The 19,307-nt window shown below is 33.7% G+C and overlaps 2 protein-coding genes across 2 annotated transcripts in view; both read left to right on the top strand.

Annotated features, from left to right (window-relative positions):
* Positions 1-4,822, top strand: part of LOC113236548 — a 98,609-nt gene extending 93,787 nt beyond the window's left edge. The window contains exons 24-29 of the mRNA XM_026472677.1: positions 387-524; positions 602-688; positions 910-1,054; positions 1,202-1,274; positions 1,346-1,450; positions 1,861-4,822. Coding sequence (XP_026328462.1) covers positions 387-524; positions 602-688; positions 910-1,054; positions 1,202-1,274; positions 1,346-1,450; positions 1,861-1,977 — 665 coding nt within the window. The 3' untranslated portion in view covers positions 1,978-4,822. The remainder of the gene's footprint in view (positions 1-386; positions 525-601; positions 689-909; positions 1,055-1,201; positions 1,275-1,345; positions 1,451-1,860) is intronic.
* Positions 4,823-15,824: 11,002 nt separating this feature from the next.
* LOC113236695 lies at positions 15,825-16,151 on the top strand. The gene has a single exon (XM_026472854.1). It carries the CDS (start codon positions 15,825-15,827, stop codon positions 16,149-16,151), a length of 327 nt encoding a protein of 108 aa, XP_026328639.1.
* The last annotated feature ends 3,156 nt before the right edge of the window (positions 16,152-19,307 follow it).

Raw genomic sequence — 19,307 nt, 5'->3', positions numbered from 1 at the left:
AGCTTGGAAAACGTTTTCGAAATTCGAACTTGACGATGGCTGTGGTCATATTGTGGTACACCTAACTTTTTCTTTCGATGAAAAAACATAATGACACGTTTAACTACGTGATTATCGATATATAGATAAATCAGTTGGTATATTTTATTCTTATTATTGTTGACATTTATTTAACAATGATAACTCATTTAGTTTATTAAATTATTTTTGATGTATGAATTAATAAAACTGACTTGTTATATTAACTGTTTTTCTTTCATCTACCATTTTCCTCGCAGCAAAGTTGTTTTGCGTCTCGTGTTCAGATTTCAATACAAGCACTCGCGTCTAACAATAACTTTGCAGCCTTGCGAAACAAATAACTATTCCAACATTATCGCTTTTAGGTGCTGAAGACAAGACACTAATAATCTGGGAAACGAAACGTGGTTTGGCCTTGACATCGCTAGCATTACACGTGCCTTTACTGGGATTCCAAATAACTAGCGATTGTTCTCGGATTGCAATACATCTTTTAGACAGAGGTGCAGATTATAGACAATATTTTTATATTTTTATATGTACCTCTAAACTATATGCTAATTGATGTCTTGCTCCGCAGGTTGCCTTCCTATGATATGTCTCCACAATACACCTGCTACATACGTAAAGATACCAACATACGCTGCTCCTACTAAAGACATTGATGGTAATTTTTAGTGTTTTATACAGAAAAAGAAAAACACAGGTTTTTCTTTTTCATTTTTGTTAGTGCCATTTATTGTACTCAATCTCCAGAAAACAAAGCGGACGATGAATCACTCACACAAAATCAAACTCCTGATAATGTAGTGAACTTTGTAGTAACCTTCATTGATCTCTGAACGTGGTATTTAATGATAGCATCAATATTTCTGTCTCCGTGTTCAGAACTGCGACCATTAGCACCAAAGCGGCCTATGAGAAGGTTACTCAAGAAGGAAGTGTCTTTGGACACTTACACGTGGCAAAAGAAGTACGGACATCTTACTTCAGCGGCCATGATGGCACAAGTTGATGAGCGGTTGAAACGAAGGTAATGATAGAATATAGTACGTAAAAGAGTACATGATGGTAAAATATTTGAAGTTTGTCATATTAATGATGGAAGGTAGCAAAAGAACCTTTTTGACTACCAAAATAATAGTGTGACGGTAGTGTTTTGTATTTATTTTACCAACAGATTCTCAGTGTCAGCATCAATGGAGGAAATATCTAAGATTCAAGAAGCAAAGAACAAGGACTTGGGGTCTCAGGTAAGTGCGTCAATAAAACATGTTTCGAAGGAATTTCTTCTAAACTTTTTAACTTAATTGTCTTTTACTAGGTGAGTCTCGGTCCAGAAGAAGCAGCTATAGCGCAATCTCAGCACTTTGATCAACTCGAAGCTTTATGGAACAAAATATCTCCCCCAAGACGTCGTTCCAATAAGGTACTCATTTCAATAACATTGAATATTATACTCCTCGTTCGTATTAAATTTATTGTTCAAATAAAAACAGTTCTTTTAGAAATTATTTTGTCTGGTTTGATTTAATTTAAAGAGCTATCATGACAAAAACGCCATTGTGCCATTTCGGTATCTTATATCTTTGTCCTATTAGCCTCAACATTCTCCCGATTTTGTTTCCCCCACACGTAGAGACTCGTTTCTTGAGATTCCATTCGAGACAATACGATAGTCTTTATGTTCGAAATTTCCCATGTTTAATCGACATACATGTCTCAACTTCGACATTATTATTTCTCTCTTTATAAATATCTAAAAAAATTAAGAGTGTTTTGTCATCTTTAGTAGTTTCACTCACAGAACGGTTAAGAAAACCTTTCATCTCTTTACAGTCCCTGACAAAGCAAAGCTCTTTGATAGAAACAAAATTCGATTCATCGGATGAAGAGCACACGCCGATAGAAGAACAAGGTAAGGCACATAAAAGTTCTCTTGAATCCCGCTCTTAAAAGATAAACCTTTTATAAAGACTATTGGACTGCACTATTTCGTTTTTGGCATGAGATAATTCAAAATGTTTTTTGTGCAGAACACATGGTGGAATAAAGGAAAGTATACTCCAAAGCTGAAAGTATGTAATTTTAGTTTTTTTTTTCTTTAAATTATGCAATTTTTTATCAATTTAATTTATAACTATTAAACTAGTTTGTATAGCTTAATAATCAGTTAGATTATTTTATATTATTTATATTGTAAATTTTACTATTTTGTATATTTTGTAGCGTCGCCGACGAATTTAGGTTTAAAGTCTTAAATTTTAGCTTTAACGAATATGATTTAAATTTCAAACGAAATTTTAGAAGGACTCGTATATAAACTGTTGTATTAAGATTTAATTTTTAAATTATATGGTAGTGTTTAGGTATCCTGCCTCTATGCAATGTGATCTTCTAGGTGTAGCTTCTATTGTTTCAGGGCCAGTTTGTCTCGTAGTTCAAGTAAAATAAATTTGTCGGGCACTACAATTAAAAATTGCAAAGAACGTGAGTGGTACTGAGGTTTGTAAAAAAGCGCCACTCGTCAAATATGAACAGGCTAATAAATCATATCATACGAATCAAATTTGAACAAAAGTGTTAGGACAGCCTGGCATGGCCTGGCATAGGTTATCGACGCTATTTAATTGCAGTATACAAATACTACTTAGTAGTTTCACAAAATGTCGAATTTCAACCGCTCCGCAGACGACCTTATACTAAATAATTTGCATTAAAATTATTATGTAAAATTCTTTTAATAAATAACTGGTCCTAATCTGTATTAGAAATAGCATTTAATAATTGCTATATGTAAGTTCTAAATAGACTATTACTGTATTTTAGAATGTTGTACCTATTTCTGTTATTAGGTATTTGTGATAATTATTGTTAACACCCATGTGCAATATTATACCAATTTTTTATTGATCTAGATTAAAATTTAGTTTACTACTTGTTTTCAAATAACGTTCATTGGAATCAAATTTTATGTAGATTATTAATATCGACCATTATACTACCTAGTTTTGAAAAGTAGCCGTTTTTTTTAAATTAATAGATGTTTATTTACATTACGTTTATTATTATTATACATATATACATACCTAACCCTTCAATTATATTGACATTGATTGGCTGAAATTATGTCGAAAATAAATACAACCTTTTTCTAAATTATAAAAAGAACTTCATATCACTACTTGATAGGCTATTGTTTATTTTTAAATGAAACCTGTTATGCCTGGAAGGATTTCTGAAGGAAAATTATAGAAAACTTAATTAAATTAAAGGTGACTCTACCATTTGTATCGTTATATTCGAAACTTTGGTAAATTTTGAGAGGCATATTTTAGGAATTTGGAAAATGTTACATCCGTATTACGCTTCGAAAAATTACATTTATCGAAATTGGAAATCGAAACTAAAAAATTTTATTTCAACCAAGAGTCATCCTCACGAGTTTTTTTTATGAACTATTTTATAATAATGTATCTAGTAAGACTTAATCTCACCGATCAATGTATCGTACTAGAGTTTTCCAAACTGTGATCCCTTATAAAGACTTCTAAGTAGGTAAGCATTATATTCGAAACTACAAAATATATCCTTATGAATATAATGATACTTAGAATATTTAATTATGTCTAATTATAATTACAATAAAACTTATCGCCTAAAATTTAGACATATTTTGTCCTTTTATCTAGAATAAAAGTAGACATGGTAAAAGTATATTGTCAGAATAAATTTAGAGCTACGTATGTAGACGCTATATCCCTTTGGACGCCTTTTACAAGGAAAACCCATTTTATCTCTCTACAATACTAATTAGGTACAAGTAATTTATGTCACATTTTCTTTGCATCAATTAATGTACGTAGTACTCGTAAATACTAACTTTACATGATTTTGATGCAGATTAAATGAAATCTATATCTAATCTAACATGTTGAAACCATAGCTGATTATTAACCAAAGAATATAAAAATTCTAACACAAAAGGTTACAATAGGAAATCAAGGAAATTCAGAAAATTGTTACAAAAGTTGCAAAATATCTTTGGGGTTATTTCAGTTAATCATATATCATTGAATGTTCAATGATAGAGGTTACTGAGCGTTGTGATACCGACGCTACCACAAAAATCATGTCAATCACGAGCGCATAACGTGATCACGTATCATTTTGCATCCAATATAGCAACCATAATACGTCTCGAAAATCTGATGAGCTATAATAATATAAACATAGACCACCTTAAACTGATTCTATGTTCACAAAAGCTCGTGGCAGAATGGGTTGAATTCAAGTTTTTTGTAGAATTATTTTTTCTATTATTGCTGCTTCGTAGTAACGTCATACGGTTGAAGGTACAATTAAATCAAATGCCACATATAAAATGAAATAATAACGTGTAGTTTCATAATTTGAATTAAGCGTTAGAATTAAATGTTACGACTAGAAAATGCAATAATATTTCATAAGTAGATGCACATACTCGTACTTGTAGGACTTTTTGTTAGAATAAGAAATTACGCTCTTCGTAGACTGTTTTAAAGAAATTATTGTTTATAAAGCCGCACTTAATTTCAGTAGAGATTCCACCTGCTTCATTCGTTTAAAGTTTCACTGTATCCGATCTCGAAAAAGTAAGGGAAACTGAATTTTGCTAAAAATAATAACGCATAAATGTTTTGTCCTCAAAATAACCTTAGGTACCTACAATGCTATGCAATAAGCGTACGATAATCTTTAGACACTGTCACCTTGTTGACTAATTGTATAGAGTTTTATATCTTTATCGATTCTTATTCCTCACAGCGGTGAGCCTTATTTTGGACCTGTCGTGGTGTTATATCTGAAATATATTCTCTGTGTTTCTTAAACGTTGTTTTATTTATTATTATAAAAACCTGGTAACGCACACCTAGGGTAACTAACCGACTTGACTCCATCCAAAGTACGGCTGTTCGTATTGTCGATGATCCCAAATTGGCAGACGGGGAGCCCCTTAGCCTAAGGAAAGACGTTGGATCTCTGTGTGTGTTCTACCGTCTTTATAAAGGTGCCACCATCTCGTTTCCACCATAGCACCTCCCGATATCCTCCCATAGAGCCTACCACAATGCTAAGCAGATGGACACTTGTGACGCCCTCGGTCGCCTCTTACGACCCCCACGGGCATGTATGGGGAGGCGACAATGTATTCTTAAGCCGTCGCCCCACGGCTTATAATATATACGATAATACAAGATAAGGAATGATCTTCGTCCTGAAGTATTTCCTTTGCGCTCTGACATGGAGTTCTTCGAAAAGCGTGTTTACAGGGCTCTCAAAGGCTGGCAATGCAGACCCACCATTTTGTCAAAAAGTGATTAAAAACTGATGAAAAAATTGACATCTGTCACTGTGGTCGTGGTGGACATTTATCAGAAATCATTTTTCATTTATAATTGCCAAACCTTACTTTTTTTAACACAGTAAAATTTGAATCATTGTCTTCTAAATTGATTGTTCTATTTTGATTTACAAAACAAAGTTCTTGTTTGATTTACAAAAGAAAACCCCTTTATATAGCCAAAGCACAATAAACAAATAAATGAAATTAAAATCAGAAATGTTAGAAGCATCTTTGTTGGAAAAAAGTAAATTTATGAGGAGGCTGTGTATTAGAGACCTTTGCCTACCCAAATAAATGGGCGAAATATAAAAAAAAACCTTCAATGGCAAATTTATGAATTACCTTTTAGATGATATCGTATCGTTATCAATACGTGACAGTTTTACATATTATTTGGGATGAAAATTTGTTTTACGATAAATGATTGATATTGTCAGTCATCCTCTTGAGTATACATACCTACGTCAAAAAGGTTGTTTAAAAAACAAACGTGATTTTCGATCCCAAAACAATATTTCTATTTCCGATACGTTGCCATAGCAAAACCTTAGAATTTTAAAAGAAGTTTGGCATCCAAAATAATTAAATGTAAACGCTCTTTTCTGTGCGGAACCATTTGTTTGTTTTTATAAACCATCATGACCGGTGTTCAAAAGTTCATCTGTATAATTACAAGCATTCTCTGTAAACAAATATTTTCTGCTACTTTAAAATTAATCAACACACACACCACACGTACATCAAACATACTCCGAATCACACAACATCACACAAATCACACTGTTATTATGAATGTATACATTTTTTTATTATTAATTTGTTATACATCAATTGAAACATTTCATTCCAGTAGTTACTTGGAGTTTAGTGTTAATATATACGATAATACAATCTTATTGACTACTATGGAAAAAATCGACCTCCAAAGTTCGTGGAATTACATCTATTTCCCAAGTTTTATTCAAATTGGTGACCGGAAAGTACGCGAAACAGGATTCATCCCCTAGTTTGCCACCATTAAGAGTTAGAATATTTTCTTCAAATTTAAATGAGACCAATCATCAAAATCGGTTTACAAATGAATGAAAAATAATACCGGAGTTATCGCGTAACATACACACATCAAAAAAAGTTTGCGATCACTTTTAAAACTTGAAATATTTTTTAATTTCTAAAAATATTTCAAAAACCTCTTTAGTGATACTATTATTTGTTTTTAATTTTAATTATTTATTTAATGTTGTACTTTTAACAAAAAAACTATTTATTACATATTTCTTAATAATATTTCCACATATTAAAAATATGTTAAGTTTTCAAACTGATCGCAAACTTTTTTTGATGTGTGTACATACACAACTTCTTTTTTTTTTAAACCTCCTTTAAAGCAGATTAAAAAATAAGTTACTAAGTAAAATGTGAATCTCGTTATAGTTCCAAACATTTTTTTCCAATTGAGCATATAATATACTGAAAAGATTGTAAAAAGAGGTTAAATAAATGACAATAAACAAATTGATCATGGTGTTACAACACAACACTTGAACATATCGTGTACTGTCCACCATAACGAATAGATACATAAATAAAATGACGCTATCTATCATAACATAACACTTCAGAATATCCCATGTGGTAGCGATAGTACCAACTTTTAATAACATAATAAGCAACATTATAATAAATACCCCAATCTTATCTTGTAAAAGATACAATATCGGGCATTTAGCACGAAATTACCCACGATAAAGGTAAAACGTATCTACTCAATCGACGCGGTCGAGTGGGGAATGTATTCCACATGTGTTAACAAATTCTTATGTTTCAAAGTCACTTCTATGTGTCAAGTTAACTTACATAAAACAACCTATAACGAAAGTTAAGTAATCAACGTGTGGTGTGAGTAAAATAATAATTCAGAGACTATATATAATACGATCAGACAAGAAAATGCTACCAAAAAGTGTCGTGTACCATGTCGTGTTAAATCATAACTTTACGGAGTTTTGTCCCTGATTATTACGATGGAGAACGACATATTTTCATCCAGAATAATCACGGATACGGATAATGGAAATGTTATAATATCAAATCGCACAGTCCTCACAATCCTAACATTCACGACGAGCACTATCGGCGTGGCGTTGTCTATGATCGCCTTGGTGTTGTTAATTGTCACAGCTATATTATTCGCAGAATGGAGACGAATTTACAAAAACCAACTTCTCATACAGTTTATGCTCGCGAGGTTCTTCTTTACAATTGCGAGATACTTCTACGATGTGACTAAAGTATTTGATATAAATGTGACGCCTCAGCTTTTTACTAATTTGGACATGTTAATATTGTTCTACACAGAAATGGTTTTATTGGCTTGGATGGCGATGTTTACGAAACAAATGTACGACAGTCTTGTAAAACTGTTCGTTTTTGAGTATCCACGGCTTTGGAAAGTGTCTCTAGCGACATGGCTAACACCGTGTTTTTGCGCTACAGTGTTCTTCGTTATCTATGTAATACAATTCGAACAGCTACGCCTGTATATAGTGTATCTATTAATCGTAAAGTTGCCTATAATAATCTTTGTGGCAATTTTGTTAATCCGAACAACCAAATCAATTATAAACGTAAATAAGAGTAGGACAGAAAATAATTCACGTATTTTGATTGTAATGGTTGCCCTCATTTTCATGTTTTGTATACAGCAGATCGTTGTAGATATTTACAAGTTAGTGGCTGTAATTATAATGCATAGGAAAAACGAAATGCCGAACATTATACATACAAGTTTTGTCATTTTGAACATATGTGCTATATATCATTGTGCATTTTCTATTCTATTCTGGTTGTTTGGTAATGCTCAAACACGAAAATTATGGAAGTTTGAAAAGAGGCATGAAACACCACAAAAATGTTTATCTTTGAGACTTTCGACGAAATAATGTAATTCGTTTGCTCGTTCATTTACATAATCCTTTCTCTGTAAACTTTATTACACTAATTAATTTTGTGAAATTATGTTATCTCTTCTTCAAATTGTTTAATGAAATATTCTCGCGCGGTTAATGACCGTGAAATATAGTATTGTATCAAAATATGTCTGTTTAAAACGAATTAATGTGGTAATATCCTTCACCGGCGTCCTACTTTACTGGTATTTCGAACAATGGAGCAGAAAAGCCCATATTGCTCTCACATTGATATATAATTAGTACAAAACAACTGTTGTAACGTGAGCCTCGAGATAATACCACATTACTGAATCTGAATTATGTAATTCATTAAGATACAAGAAGAAGACAGAAAATTCCACGAATTTCTAATGAAATAGGAATATATGATCAAAAATATTATTTTATTTATTTTATGTATTTGTTTTTACTAATTACGTACTTTACAAGTAAGCCAGATAATTCTTACAACAATGACGAAATAGCTAACATAAATACATTGAAAATAAACCACAAGAATACCTCATTTTTCCCTTCAGAAATCAGAAACAAGTATATGTTGTCTTCAAATAGAAATCCATCACTCATCTACTTAGTTATGGGCTGAACAATATTCTCACATGAATATTAGATACATAATTACTCGTATAATATAAAGAAACATATTCCTACGTACTCATCTTGCATTCTACCTGCCGATTGTAAAAGATCGATTAGCATTTCTTTTTAAATCGAAAAAGAATTCTAATCGATTAAAGTAATAACATCCGGAATATCACAAGTTAAAAAGTTTCTTAACTCTATACAGACAGTACAATCTTAGATAGCATTATATAGACAAAACAAACAAAATAAATGAAATGAAAATGAAAATTCAGCATTGTAAACTATTAAGAAAAACAACTCTCCCTTCGCACCTCCGGCTTTTAAATTACGCTCTTAGTATCGAACAGACAAATACCATGGCGAGTCGGGTGTAAACTTATTATTTATAAAATGTGAAATCACATAAAAATTATATAAGTTGACAATGTATGAAATTATTGTTATGTAATAATAATAACAACGCACACACTCAACATAGTTCCGCTATAGGGAAACTCTGTGTCGCGGGTGCCATGGACATACAAATTACACCCAAACTCACGAGAGAAGTAAATGTAGGCCACACACATATTTTTCCCGGTTTCGGAATCGAAACCAGGACCTCTGCGTAACAGTCCAATATGGTAACCGTTCAGCCACAGAGGTTGAGGTAATATGAGCTCTACATCCTTTTTTTTATAAAATGTGATTATTAATTATCAAACAAGATCGAACACTCAGAAAAAACACTCAGAAAAAATTCCTTCGATCCGGTCGGATTCGAACCGACGTCTTCTTGCATACCGTGCCAGACGCTATACCAACTAAGCCACGGAACGAACCAACGGACCTCACGAATTTTTTCTATGTGCTTGCGTCGTGTCTTTGTACTTGGTCTTTCAACGACTTTTTAGTCGTAGCGCCATCTATGAGAAATCTTTAACAGATTAAAGCGGTATGCAAGAAGACGTCGGTTCGAATCCGACCGGATCGAAGGAATTTTTTCTGAGTGTTTTTTCTGAGTGTTCGATCTTTGTATTAATAATTATAACAAACTAGTGGAGTAATTTCACAAAAAATAATTGAATATCAATTCAATAAAAATTTAATTATCAAACAAGAATTTATATGAAAAGAAATTATATGAAATTAAATTATAGGAAGTGAAATTGATTCAAATAAAAATTATAATAAATGAGCGGTATTTGCTTTGAAATTAGTTTATTTTATTTTCATATAAGTGAGGCGCACCCAAAATAAATACTATAAGAACAACGCTTTACAATTCAATGTATGTTATGTGTATGTTTCAATGAATTATATTGACTTATGCTTACAGGCAGCTTAATTTCTTTCATTTTTGGAATATAGGGATTTCTAAATTTATTTAATTTTATCAAAATTGCTTTAAAGAAAATAAAAATAACAAATTATTCACGCCAAATACCTACAGCAAAAATTACTCGGTATTTACTCTTGAAATTATGTCAGAATAAATAATATATTTCTTATCAAACATAAATATTTTATTTTATTGAAACGGCCTAAAAAGAAAATCGTCAGTTAAATCAGACGCAATTAAATATTCAACAAATTTATTTAAGCCATTTATTGGCTTTATTATACCAAAGTTTTAATTACACTTCTTTAATGTGTTGGTATTAGACTTCAAATTTAGATTAGCGCCTTTTTATGGGCTGAACGAAGTTTTCTTAATCAAACGTCGACTGAGGGTTATGGGATATAAAAATCATGGGGCATAAAATCTAAGTGACGATAAAAGCTAGCTACATATTTTTCTTCACGCGGTATTTTTATGGGGTGAGTATGGACAGATTCGGGCATAAGGGCATATCAAGCTGTCCAGAAAGAGGGCAAAAGGTCTAAGATTGGTTGAACACAAGACGTTATACATATAAAGGTCAAGGTTCTTGAAAGTACAATTGGAAAAATGTTTTCAACCTTCAACTTTTTAATTTTTTTTATACCAGTCATACAAAGGATAAAACTATAATTATGTAATTCTTATTAATTTAATTCTACCTTTGACTTACAAAATTAGTTATTTCTAAGGGTAACAAAATCCTTTAAAACCAAATATTCATGAAGTACTTTGTTTTTCTCAAAATATTTACAATGAAAAAATGTCAAAAAGTGAAAAAAATCATTTCATCAATTTGTTAATTTATTAAAATAAATTTACACTAGAAAACATCATTTTTTTAAGTTACTGCTCGTTCACTGTGCTGACTTCCTCTAAGAATAACGAACAAATAACTCTATGGGTTGTTTTTTTCAAATAAACTTAAATTCTATGCAATACACTTTGAATCTAATTTGTGTGGAATCTAGAGCCATGTCGTCTTCCATAATATATCTTTAACTAACACGTAGTCTACAATTTTGTAATATGACTGTTAAATACTTTATATTTTTAGTCGTTTTTTTATTTTAAGATATTAGAATGAATAGATTTTTCTTCAAAATGTTATAACTTTAAACTAGGCTGAATGTATGTAAATCTAAGTCGTTGTATAAGATTTCACTGCTTTCAAAACTGTCTCCGCAACTTTCGTCGCTTGCCTGTGCTAAAACAAACCGCGTTCATTTGTCAAGTATTTTGTTCTTATTTTAAATTACAAAAATAATTTCTCAGTGAAGAAGAATTAGTAGCCAGCCCTCTATACTTAACAATGACATATCAATTAAAATACTTTTAATGTAAGTTAAAAACTTAGGAAATTATAATCTTAATACGTGCTCCGGAATTTTATTGTATAAATGTATATAATACCCCACAAAAGAATCGTTTACCTTAATTAAACGTAATCTTGGTACCACAAAATCGTGCTCCTTGTGAAAGAGTTTGTCCTGGGAAGTACTACCACCGTACATGTTTCTGCCGCCAAGCAGTAATGTCAGCATGCTATGTTCCGGTTTTGAAGGGCAGTGCCCCTCAGATCTTTGAGATTTAAAGCTCTAAGTAGTACTGTAACTGTCATGGACAGGCGTGTAGCTAAAGTAACCATCAGATGCACGACTTATTCGTCCCGTCACTTGCCATTATAAAAAAAATGAGTTTGAACTCTAGTTCTAGTTTTCCCAGTTTAAAGTTGAACTCACTTAGTTAAACTCAAACAGCCATAATTATGTTATTTTTGACACAGGTTGTGTTCTCAATCTACAAACCCTGTAGAATCGTGAATAGCGAGCACATCCTTGAATAGATAAGGACTAAAGACACTTTTAGGCCCTATACTTTTTATCATCTACAAGACTGAAATTTGTATTATCAAAACTTTGTAATAAACCTTACGAACCCTCTAATTTCCTATCTCAAATAACTTAAACAATATACGTAAATCCATCTAAGTTTTGTCATTTCATCACTCACCATAATCAAAAATCAAAGATCCTACACGCTTCTCCTCCTAGTACACCCGAAACTTTAAATTTGATATAAAAAATTTTAAAGATCAGGTAGAATATTATTTTTCACTGCAAAATTTTCAATGGAAAATGATTTATTTACAAAACTTATTTGCAGCCAATTCCTTTAGACCATGCTTTTTCTAAGGGGCAAAAATAAATTCATACAATCGTATGACGTTCACAAAAAACGCCGCGATAAAACCGGGCAGCAAATTGTCGTAGAAGGACATCGAGTACACAACCAAAGATTGATTTCACAATAAATGATACAACAATATTTTTAAGAATGACATACTGGCTATTATCGGAAGTATGCGAAAATAAGGAAAACGACAAACAAATTAAAACACTAACATATTTACTGTCACGGTAAGCAACACGCCTGTCCATAACAGTTATAGTGCCGCTCAATCGCAAAGATCTGATCTGATCTACATAAGTTGAAAAGTCCCATGTACCTATGAATTCACCAGCAACCTTACACTTCAAAACCAAAACGCAGTAATGCTTACGTTACTGATTGGCGGCAAAAATAGGTAAAGTGGCAGTACTTCCCTGGACATACTCTTTCACAAGGAAGTCTACTGCTAATAAACATTGTTATACTGAAAACATACCTAAATTGATTAATACAAATCTAGACAAACGAGTACCTACCTACCTACATGAAATTAAAAACCATTGTAAGAAATGCGAAACCTTTCATACAACGAACATGAGATTGTTTACGAGGTCCGGTGTTTACAATTTTCCGTGGAATCCGGACGTCTTTTGTTTTCTGCATCCGTAAAATTTGGAGCTCAAAAATTGTTAAACAAAAACACGGCTTCTTGTTTTATTTTACCCTCTAGCGTAGTCGTAAAGTTTAAAAAGTATATACAGCTATTTAGACGCTACATAATAGTATAATAACGTTTTTTTTTATAAATGGAACCGGAAAGTCATAATCTTTTTAGGGAAACTCGAAAAATTCATCATTCTCTCGGGATGCCTAAGGTTCAACTCACACTGGTGCAGAGGCGAAGCGTCGCGTCGCGTCCTGTTTTTCAACTACAACGCCTGGCAACGCGCGTCGACGCGGGACGACGCTCGCATTCGTGCACCTGGATCACAATGTGGTCGGCGTTTGACGGCTCACTATTCTCAAAAAAGGTTGACGCGCGAAGCCCCTCGACTGCAACCAGGCGTTGACGCTTGACTCCATATTTGCATAACACAAATTTGTACCTTAACATTGGGAAAATAGAGATGAATATGCTATAGGCGAAAAACATGAAGCGTCGCGACGTTTCGACATAGCGCCAGTGTGAGTTGAGCCATAAAGCAAATATTAAGTACCTTAAAATGTATTATGTAATAAGTAATCCTCTTAGAAAATACAGTGCCCAACACTAAAACATAATCTGGATTGATGTAGTTCCGTATTAAATAATCAGTTTAAGTGAGGGATATTGTTATTGACAAACGAGACCACCAAATTGGGGTCAACAGATAGTGTACGCAGGTATTTACGTAATTTGGTAGATGCAATACAACCGTAATCAGTGTTAAATGTTGATCACCTACGCCTGGTAATATAGCATAAAATCGTACCTAGAGAGATTAAAAAAACTGTAAATATTATTTGTCGAAAATATGCAATGTTATTTATATAACAGTACCCAATGTTATTTATGTTTTTTTATGATACCGAGTGACGAGGCGAACGAGTCGTGCGCCTGGTGGTAAGCGACACGCCTGTCACAGTTGCAGTGCCACTCAGAGCTTTAAATCGCAAAGATCTTAGGGAAACTGCTGCTGCGCCCCTCACCCAGAGACGTATAAGTTGACAAGTCCCATGTGCCTGTAATTTCACCAGCACTCTTACCCTTCAAATACACAACGGAGTAATGCTCACGTTACTGCTTGGTAGTACAAATGGGTAATAATAATAGTAACGCACACAGTCATAGCCCTACACTGGGAAAACCCTGTATCGCGGGTGCCATGGACACATAGACAACTATAATTAACACCCAAACTCAATATAGAAATAAATGTAGACCATACAAATATTTCTCTCGGCGCGGGAATCGAGCCCGAGACTTCTGCGTAGCAGTCCAGTATGGTAACCATTCGGCCACGGAAGTAGTTAAAGGTAAGGTGGAAGTACTGCCCTGGACGAACTCTTTCACAAGGAGCTCTACTGCTTACTAAACAAGTTACAGTTTATTTTAGCATATTTAGCAGTTACGCGACGCGAAAGAATTCGCGCGGCCGCCGCTCGGTGACCGCTGAGTTTTACGTACATTACTGGCGAATCTGAATTCTATTTACTAGGCAACAACATTTAAATTATTCGGAACGATAGAACCGCGAGGTCACCACGTAAACCAAAGACAAGCCAGACTCGCCCGCGCGTCTGGAACGCTTATTTAAGTTAAGAAGTAAAAACTGAATGTATAGAGCGCATTTTGCCATGTCAGCGGGCTCCGCGCGGTGCGCATGAAATTCGTCTCGAATAAACGCGCCCAAAAGGTTCGCACCCCCATACAAATTTCCGACTGGCCACGCACGGCTCACGCTTTTGTACAGTGACCAAAATTGTTATTCAAATTTTAAATATTTTTATGCTAGTGTTATTTGTTATGATGATATTTTCATGTTCAAATTAGGTATACCTACACAAGCATTATTTATTGCTATCAATATAGTACATATCGTTTACATCATGCACAATAAATTACAGGATCATGTGGTGACGCACGTTATTGTACGCAGATAATAATAATTAAACAGTAAGTCTATCAAATGTTTTGCAAAGACGTTATCTTTTGGATTATGGAATACTCATGAGCCTTTTCACAAGCGTTTACCTTCACTTTTTTGTCAAGTTCTAAAATTCTTGAGGGCAAATCTTGCAAATAGATCTGGAATCAAACCGGATGCTGATAAACAATAACATGTCAACGTGTGAAAATGGAAAAGTTTTTTAGCCATAGTGGCTAATGGATTTATGTCAACTGTTTTTACTATTTTTTCATTATTATCTCAATCAATTTGGCATTAATTTTCGAATTTTTGCGGGTTAACAATTATTTTTATTAAATTTTTTTCCGTATAATTGTTGTAAGAAGTGTTGCAACTCTGTTCAGGTTTAAGAGTGTTTGAAAGTAAAACTATGTTAATACTTTTGCGGTCATTCTCACATTCGATATTCTCAGTCTAATTACCGTAGCCATTGTTTTTTTTTCGCCTATTATACCCAATAACATTGAAAAATGAAAAGTTTAAGCTAAACTATCAACATGTCTAAATGGCATTAGAATAGACAAAGTAGTTTTCGAGTTATTAAGATACAAATATTTTCTGGATTAGATCTAACAGTCTGTATGTTAATGATCTAATGGTCGAGCTCAGCAGCATGCGCGTCGGATGTTTGTGTGAACAACATCACCTACGCGGACGACATGCTGATGGTGGGCCCGACCGCGAGGTCTATTAGGGAAATGTTGGTAGTCTGTGAGGCCTACGCCGCATCGCACGGACTTATATACAATGTAAAAAACTGTGAGTTCATGATCTTCAAGGCCGCTGGTAGGTGTCCAGAGACCTTTCCATCGATTACACTAAATGGCATGAGCGTAAAACAGGAGTTTCGTTTTAAATACCTCGGACATATTCTTGCCGACGTCCTTAAAGACGATGACGATGTCGAGAGAGAGCGCAGGTCGTTGGCGATACACGAGAATATGCTGGCCCGCAAGTTTGCCCGCTATGCGGATCACGGCAAATAACGCTCTTTAAAGCGTATTGTCAGGGTCTGTACACGGGCGGCTTGTGGATTAGGTGCTCCCAAAAGTCGCTAAATTCTTTGCGTGTCCAATATAATAATGTGTTCAGGATGATGTCTTGCGGAAAAAAGTAGCATCTTTGGTTAAAAATCTCCGGGGGAGTAACAACAACATCCTGAAGGTTGTGGCAGAGGATCTTAGAGCGCATGTACTGAGACATCTCGTACGTATAATGATTCCGCACGAGATGCCTCGTAAGTACAGGACATTTTAGATTTTAATTAAGTAATATGTTATATATAGGAAATGAAACTATTTTTCCGGATTTGTAGGTATGTATGATATTTAATATGTTATATAATATTCCTACTAACGTTTATTTTACTACTACTAACACCAATGGATCCTTGTTATCTGAAATAAATATTTTGTATTTGAATTTACCTGTACCTAGTCCTTGCAAAAATTATGCACGCGTAATACCGTTCACAATGCATATACTTATAATACCTTAATAAGCTTGAATAAAGCGTCCTTGTTATAATAAAACTAGACCCCTTGAAACCGTTTTGACGTATGTCAATGTGTTGAGATAAGTAAAAAGGGCTTTTATCATATGAAAGTCATAAAAATAATATGAACTCATCATCCATCATCCACAGCTCGACTTAATCCACTGCTGGGTATAGGCCTCGCGTAGTTTGTGCCATCCACCATGATCCTATGCTAATCCCACCCATCTACTGCCCGCAGGGGAACAGCGGAAGCAGGGTTCTGTGACGTAAAGATGTTGTGACTTTATTTCACAGAACCAAGCTACCAATTCCCAATCGCACCTCCTTGTGGTCCTCGTGGTAACTATGGTGAGAAATAACAACAATAACAATAATACTCAAATTATTGTACTGCTTATCATAGGCTAACGCGATCGGGAGAAAATCTCACCACTTTCAGGCTAAAACCCCCTTCTAGTTACGATCAATGCAAATACAAACTACTTGAAACAAATTATTGTATAAGTGAAATTTTAAAACTCTCATATTGAAGCATAAAAAAGTTATCGACTTATTTCGTTCTATTGTATCTAATCGTCAAACTTCTATTTTATTTTATTGTATTTTATTTTATTTTATTTTACATTTGTAGGGAAACTAACAGCTACGTACAAGTACATACAAAAAAATAAACACAGACGGCCAATTACAAGCTTCCACAGATAATAAATAAGCTTTATGCTTGGTCTGTGCACAATTAATGAGGAAAGAATTTAGAAAACAATATGATTAAAAGAGACAATACATAAGAGACAAGATTAAAAAGAGACAGATAACACAAAGGAGTCATAACACGAAGGGATTTAAATATTATATTATTAATTGTTACAATTACATCCTAGGATTTAGGTATAATTTTAAAAAAAGCGACAATTTTATTTTCGATATAACATCAGTGTTCGTAAATACGAGTATGTAACAATCTTTCATTATTTTGCGTTCGGACTAAATGTGGGTACTCTTGTATTACGTCGCCGTATTGCAATATATTTTCACGTGATTTTTTTCTATTATTCATTCGAGAGGCCACGGTAGAACTGTCTCGACTACGTGCTCGTATGGATGCTTTTTCTGTGTGCACTGCTGCGACGAAGGAAATATCTAACTTTCACATTTTTATTATTGAATGTTTAGTGTCTTTTGGACACCAAAACTTATTGCTGATGACTTATTATGCTTATTACTGATAGTGACGGTGGACATTTTGGAGCTCTAAACAGGAAGTGCCTTATGTGCAAAGAACAGCTGTGACGTCATCCACCATCTCATACGACGAGAAAACAAGAGTAAGTTATCTGCGACCAAAAATATAACTATTTTACTTGTCCGACCACTCAAAAAATACAATCCACTTCTATGGAATCACAGAAATCACATCGATTAGATTATTCTATACGTAGTGTGAAATGAAACATTTATTTCTAAAAAAATTAATGTTGGAATCTAAAAAGAATTACTTCATTACGCGATTTGAAAAATTAAAGATGATTTCTGACATTCTTTTTAAAACACGCAGCACGTCGTATCGTGGCCTTGACGGACATTAATTTTGATTTTAATTATTCAACCGCCTAATCCACCAGACTGCAGATCCAGGTTTGTCACCACGTCATCGAAGCTATGATGATAATTGCCTCTGTTAAGGATGAAAGTAAATTCTTGCCAGGAAAACTACTCTGGAAGCGCTTTTCCACCGGCGAGGCGAGACGAGACGAGACGAGGCGAGAATTGAAATCTCGCCGACCTATTTCCACCAAAAATTCCCTCAATCCATCAGCATCAGCCATCGCGCTAGGGTTATGGATAGTGCTGTTCAATTCGTCTAGCGATAAACACGCGGCTAAATTACCATGTTCCGCAAATTCTTATTATTAAATGTAATAAGAATAAGAAGAAATAATCATGTTGTAATATAAGCTGTTTGTACTTTCTTAGATAAAATAAATAAATAAATAAATAATAAATAAAAATAAAAAGAACTTTTTTGAAAATAACTTTTTTTATACAATCTTTTATCCTAACGCAAATGTCACGAACTAGCAAAATACACATAAAAAAGTTTCCAACTGGCGCTGGTGTGATTACATTATATTGCAACTATACTGTGTATATATATATATTTGAAAACGATGCAATGTCAAAGTGGTTACATAAATGTGTTAAAATTACAATCCTAATAACACCAGGGCGATATATTTTTCATTGACTATAAACTTTGTTTATTTTTCTCTGAAATGAAAGTATACTTTTTTTTAAATAGTATAAAAAAAACAGCACAAGGTACATTTTTAGAAATATCTAATATTTATATAATTTTGAAAATGTGTCAACATTTACATTTCAATGTACGCGACTGTATCTCACAATCTCGGGATTGACATTAATAGCCATCGCGAGCACACGCGAGCTCGCGCGATATCGTGATCGGGACATCGGGACATCGTGAATCGTGTTTTCGTTGCAGAGTTAATAAAGAGTCTATGTAGGCAGCAATACGGTTCAATGTTATCAACAAATATTTCAAATCTCGTCTCGCCTATCCTCGTCAGTCCCGACCATTTCCACCGAAGATGCGCCAGGAGAGAATTGATATTTTGCCATACAA

Source organism: Hyposmocoma kahamanoa, unplaced genomic scaffold (genome assembly GCF_003589595.1).
Source record: "Hyposmocoma kahamanoa isolate Upper Pololo Valley unplaced genomic scaffold, ASM358959v1 92, whole genome shotgun sequence".
Lineage (NCBI taxonomy): Eukaryota > Metazoa > Arthropoda > Insecta > Lepidoptera > Cosmopterigidae > Hyposmocoma > Hyposmocoma kahamanoa.
This window is presented reverse-complemented; position numbering and strand designations above follow the sequence as displayed.

Coding starts and splice junctions, on each gene's coding strand:
- LOC113236695 (XM_026472854.1), top strand. CDS start 15,825: ATGCTGATGGTGGGCCCGACCGCGAGGTCTATTAGGGAAATGTTGGTA.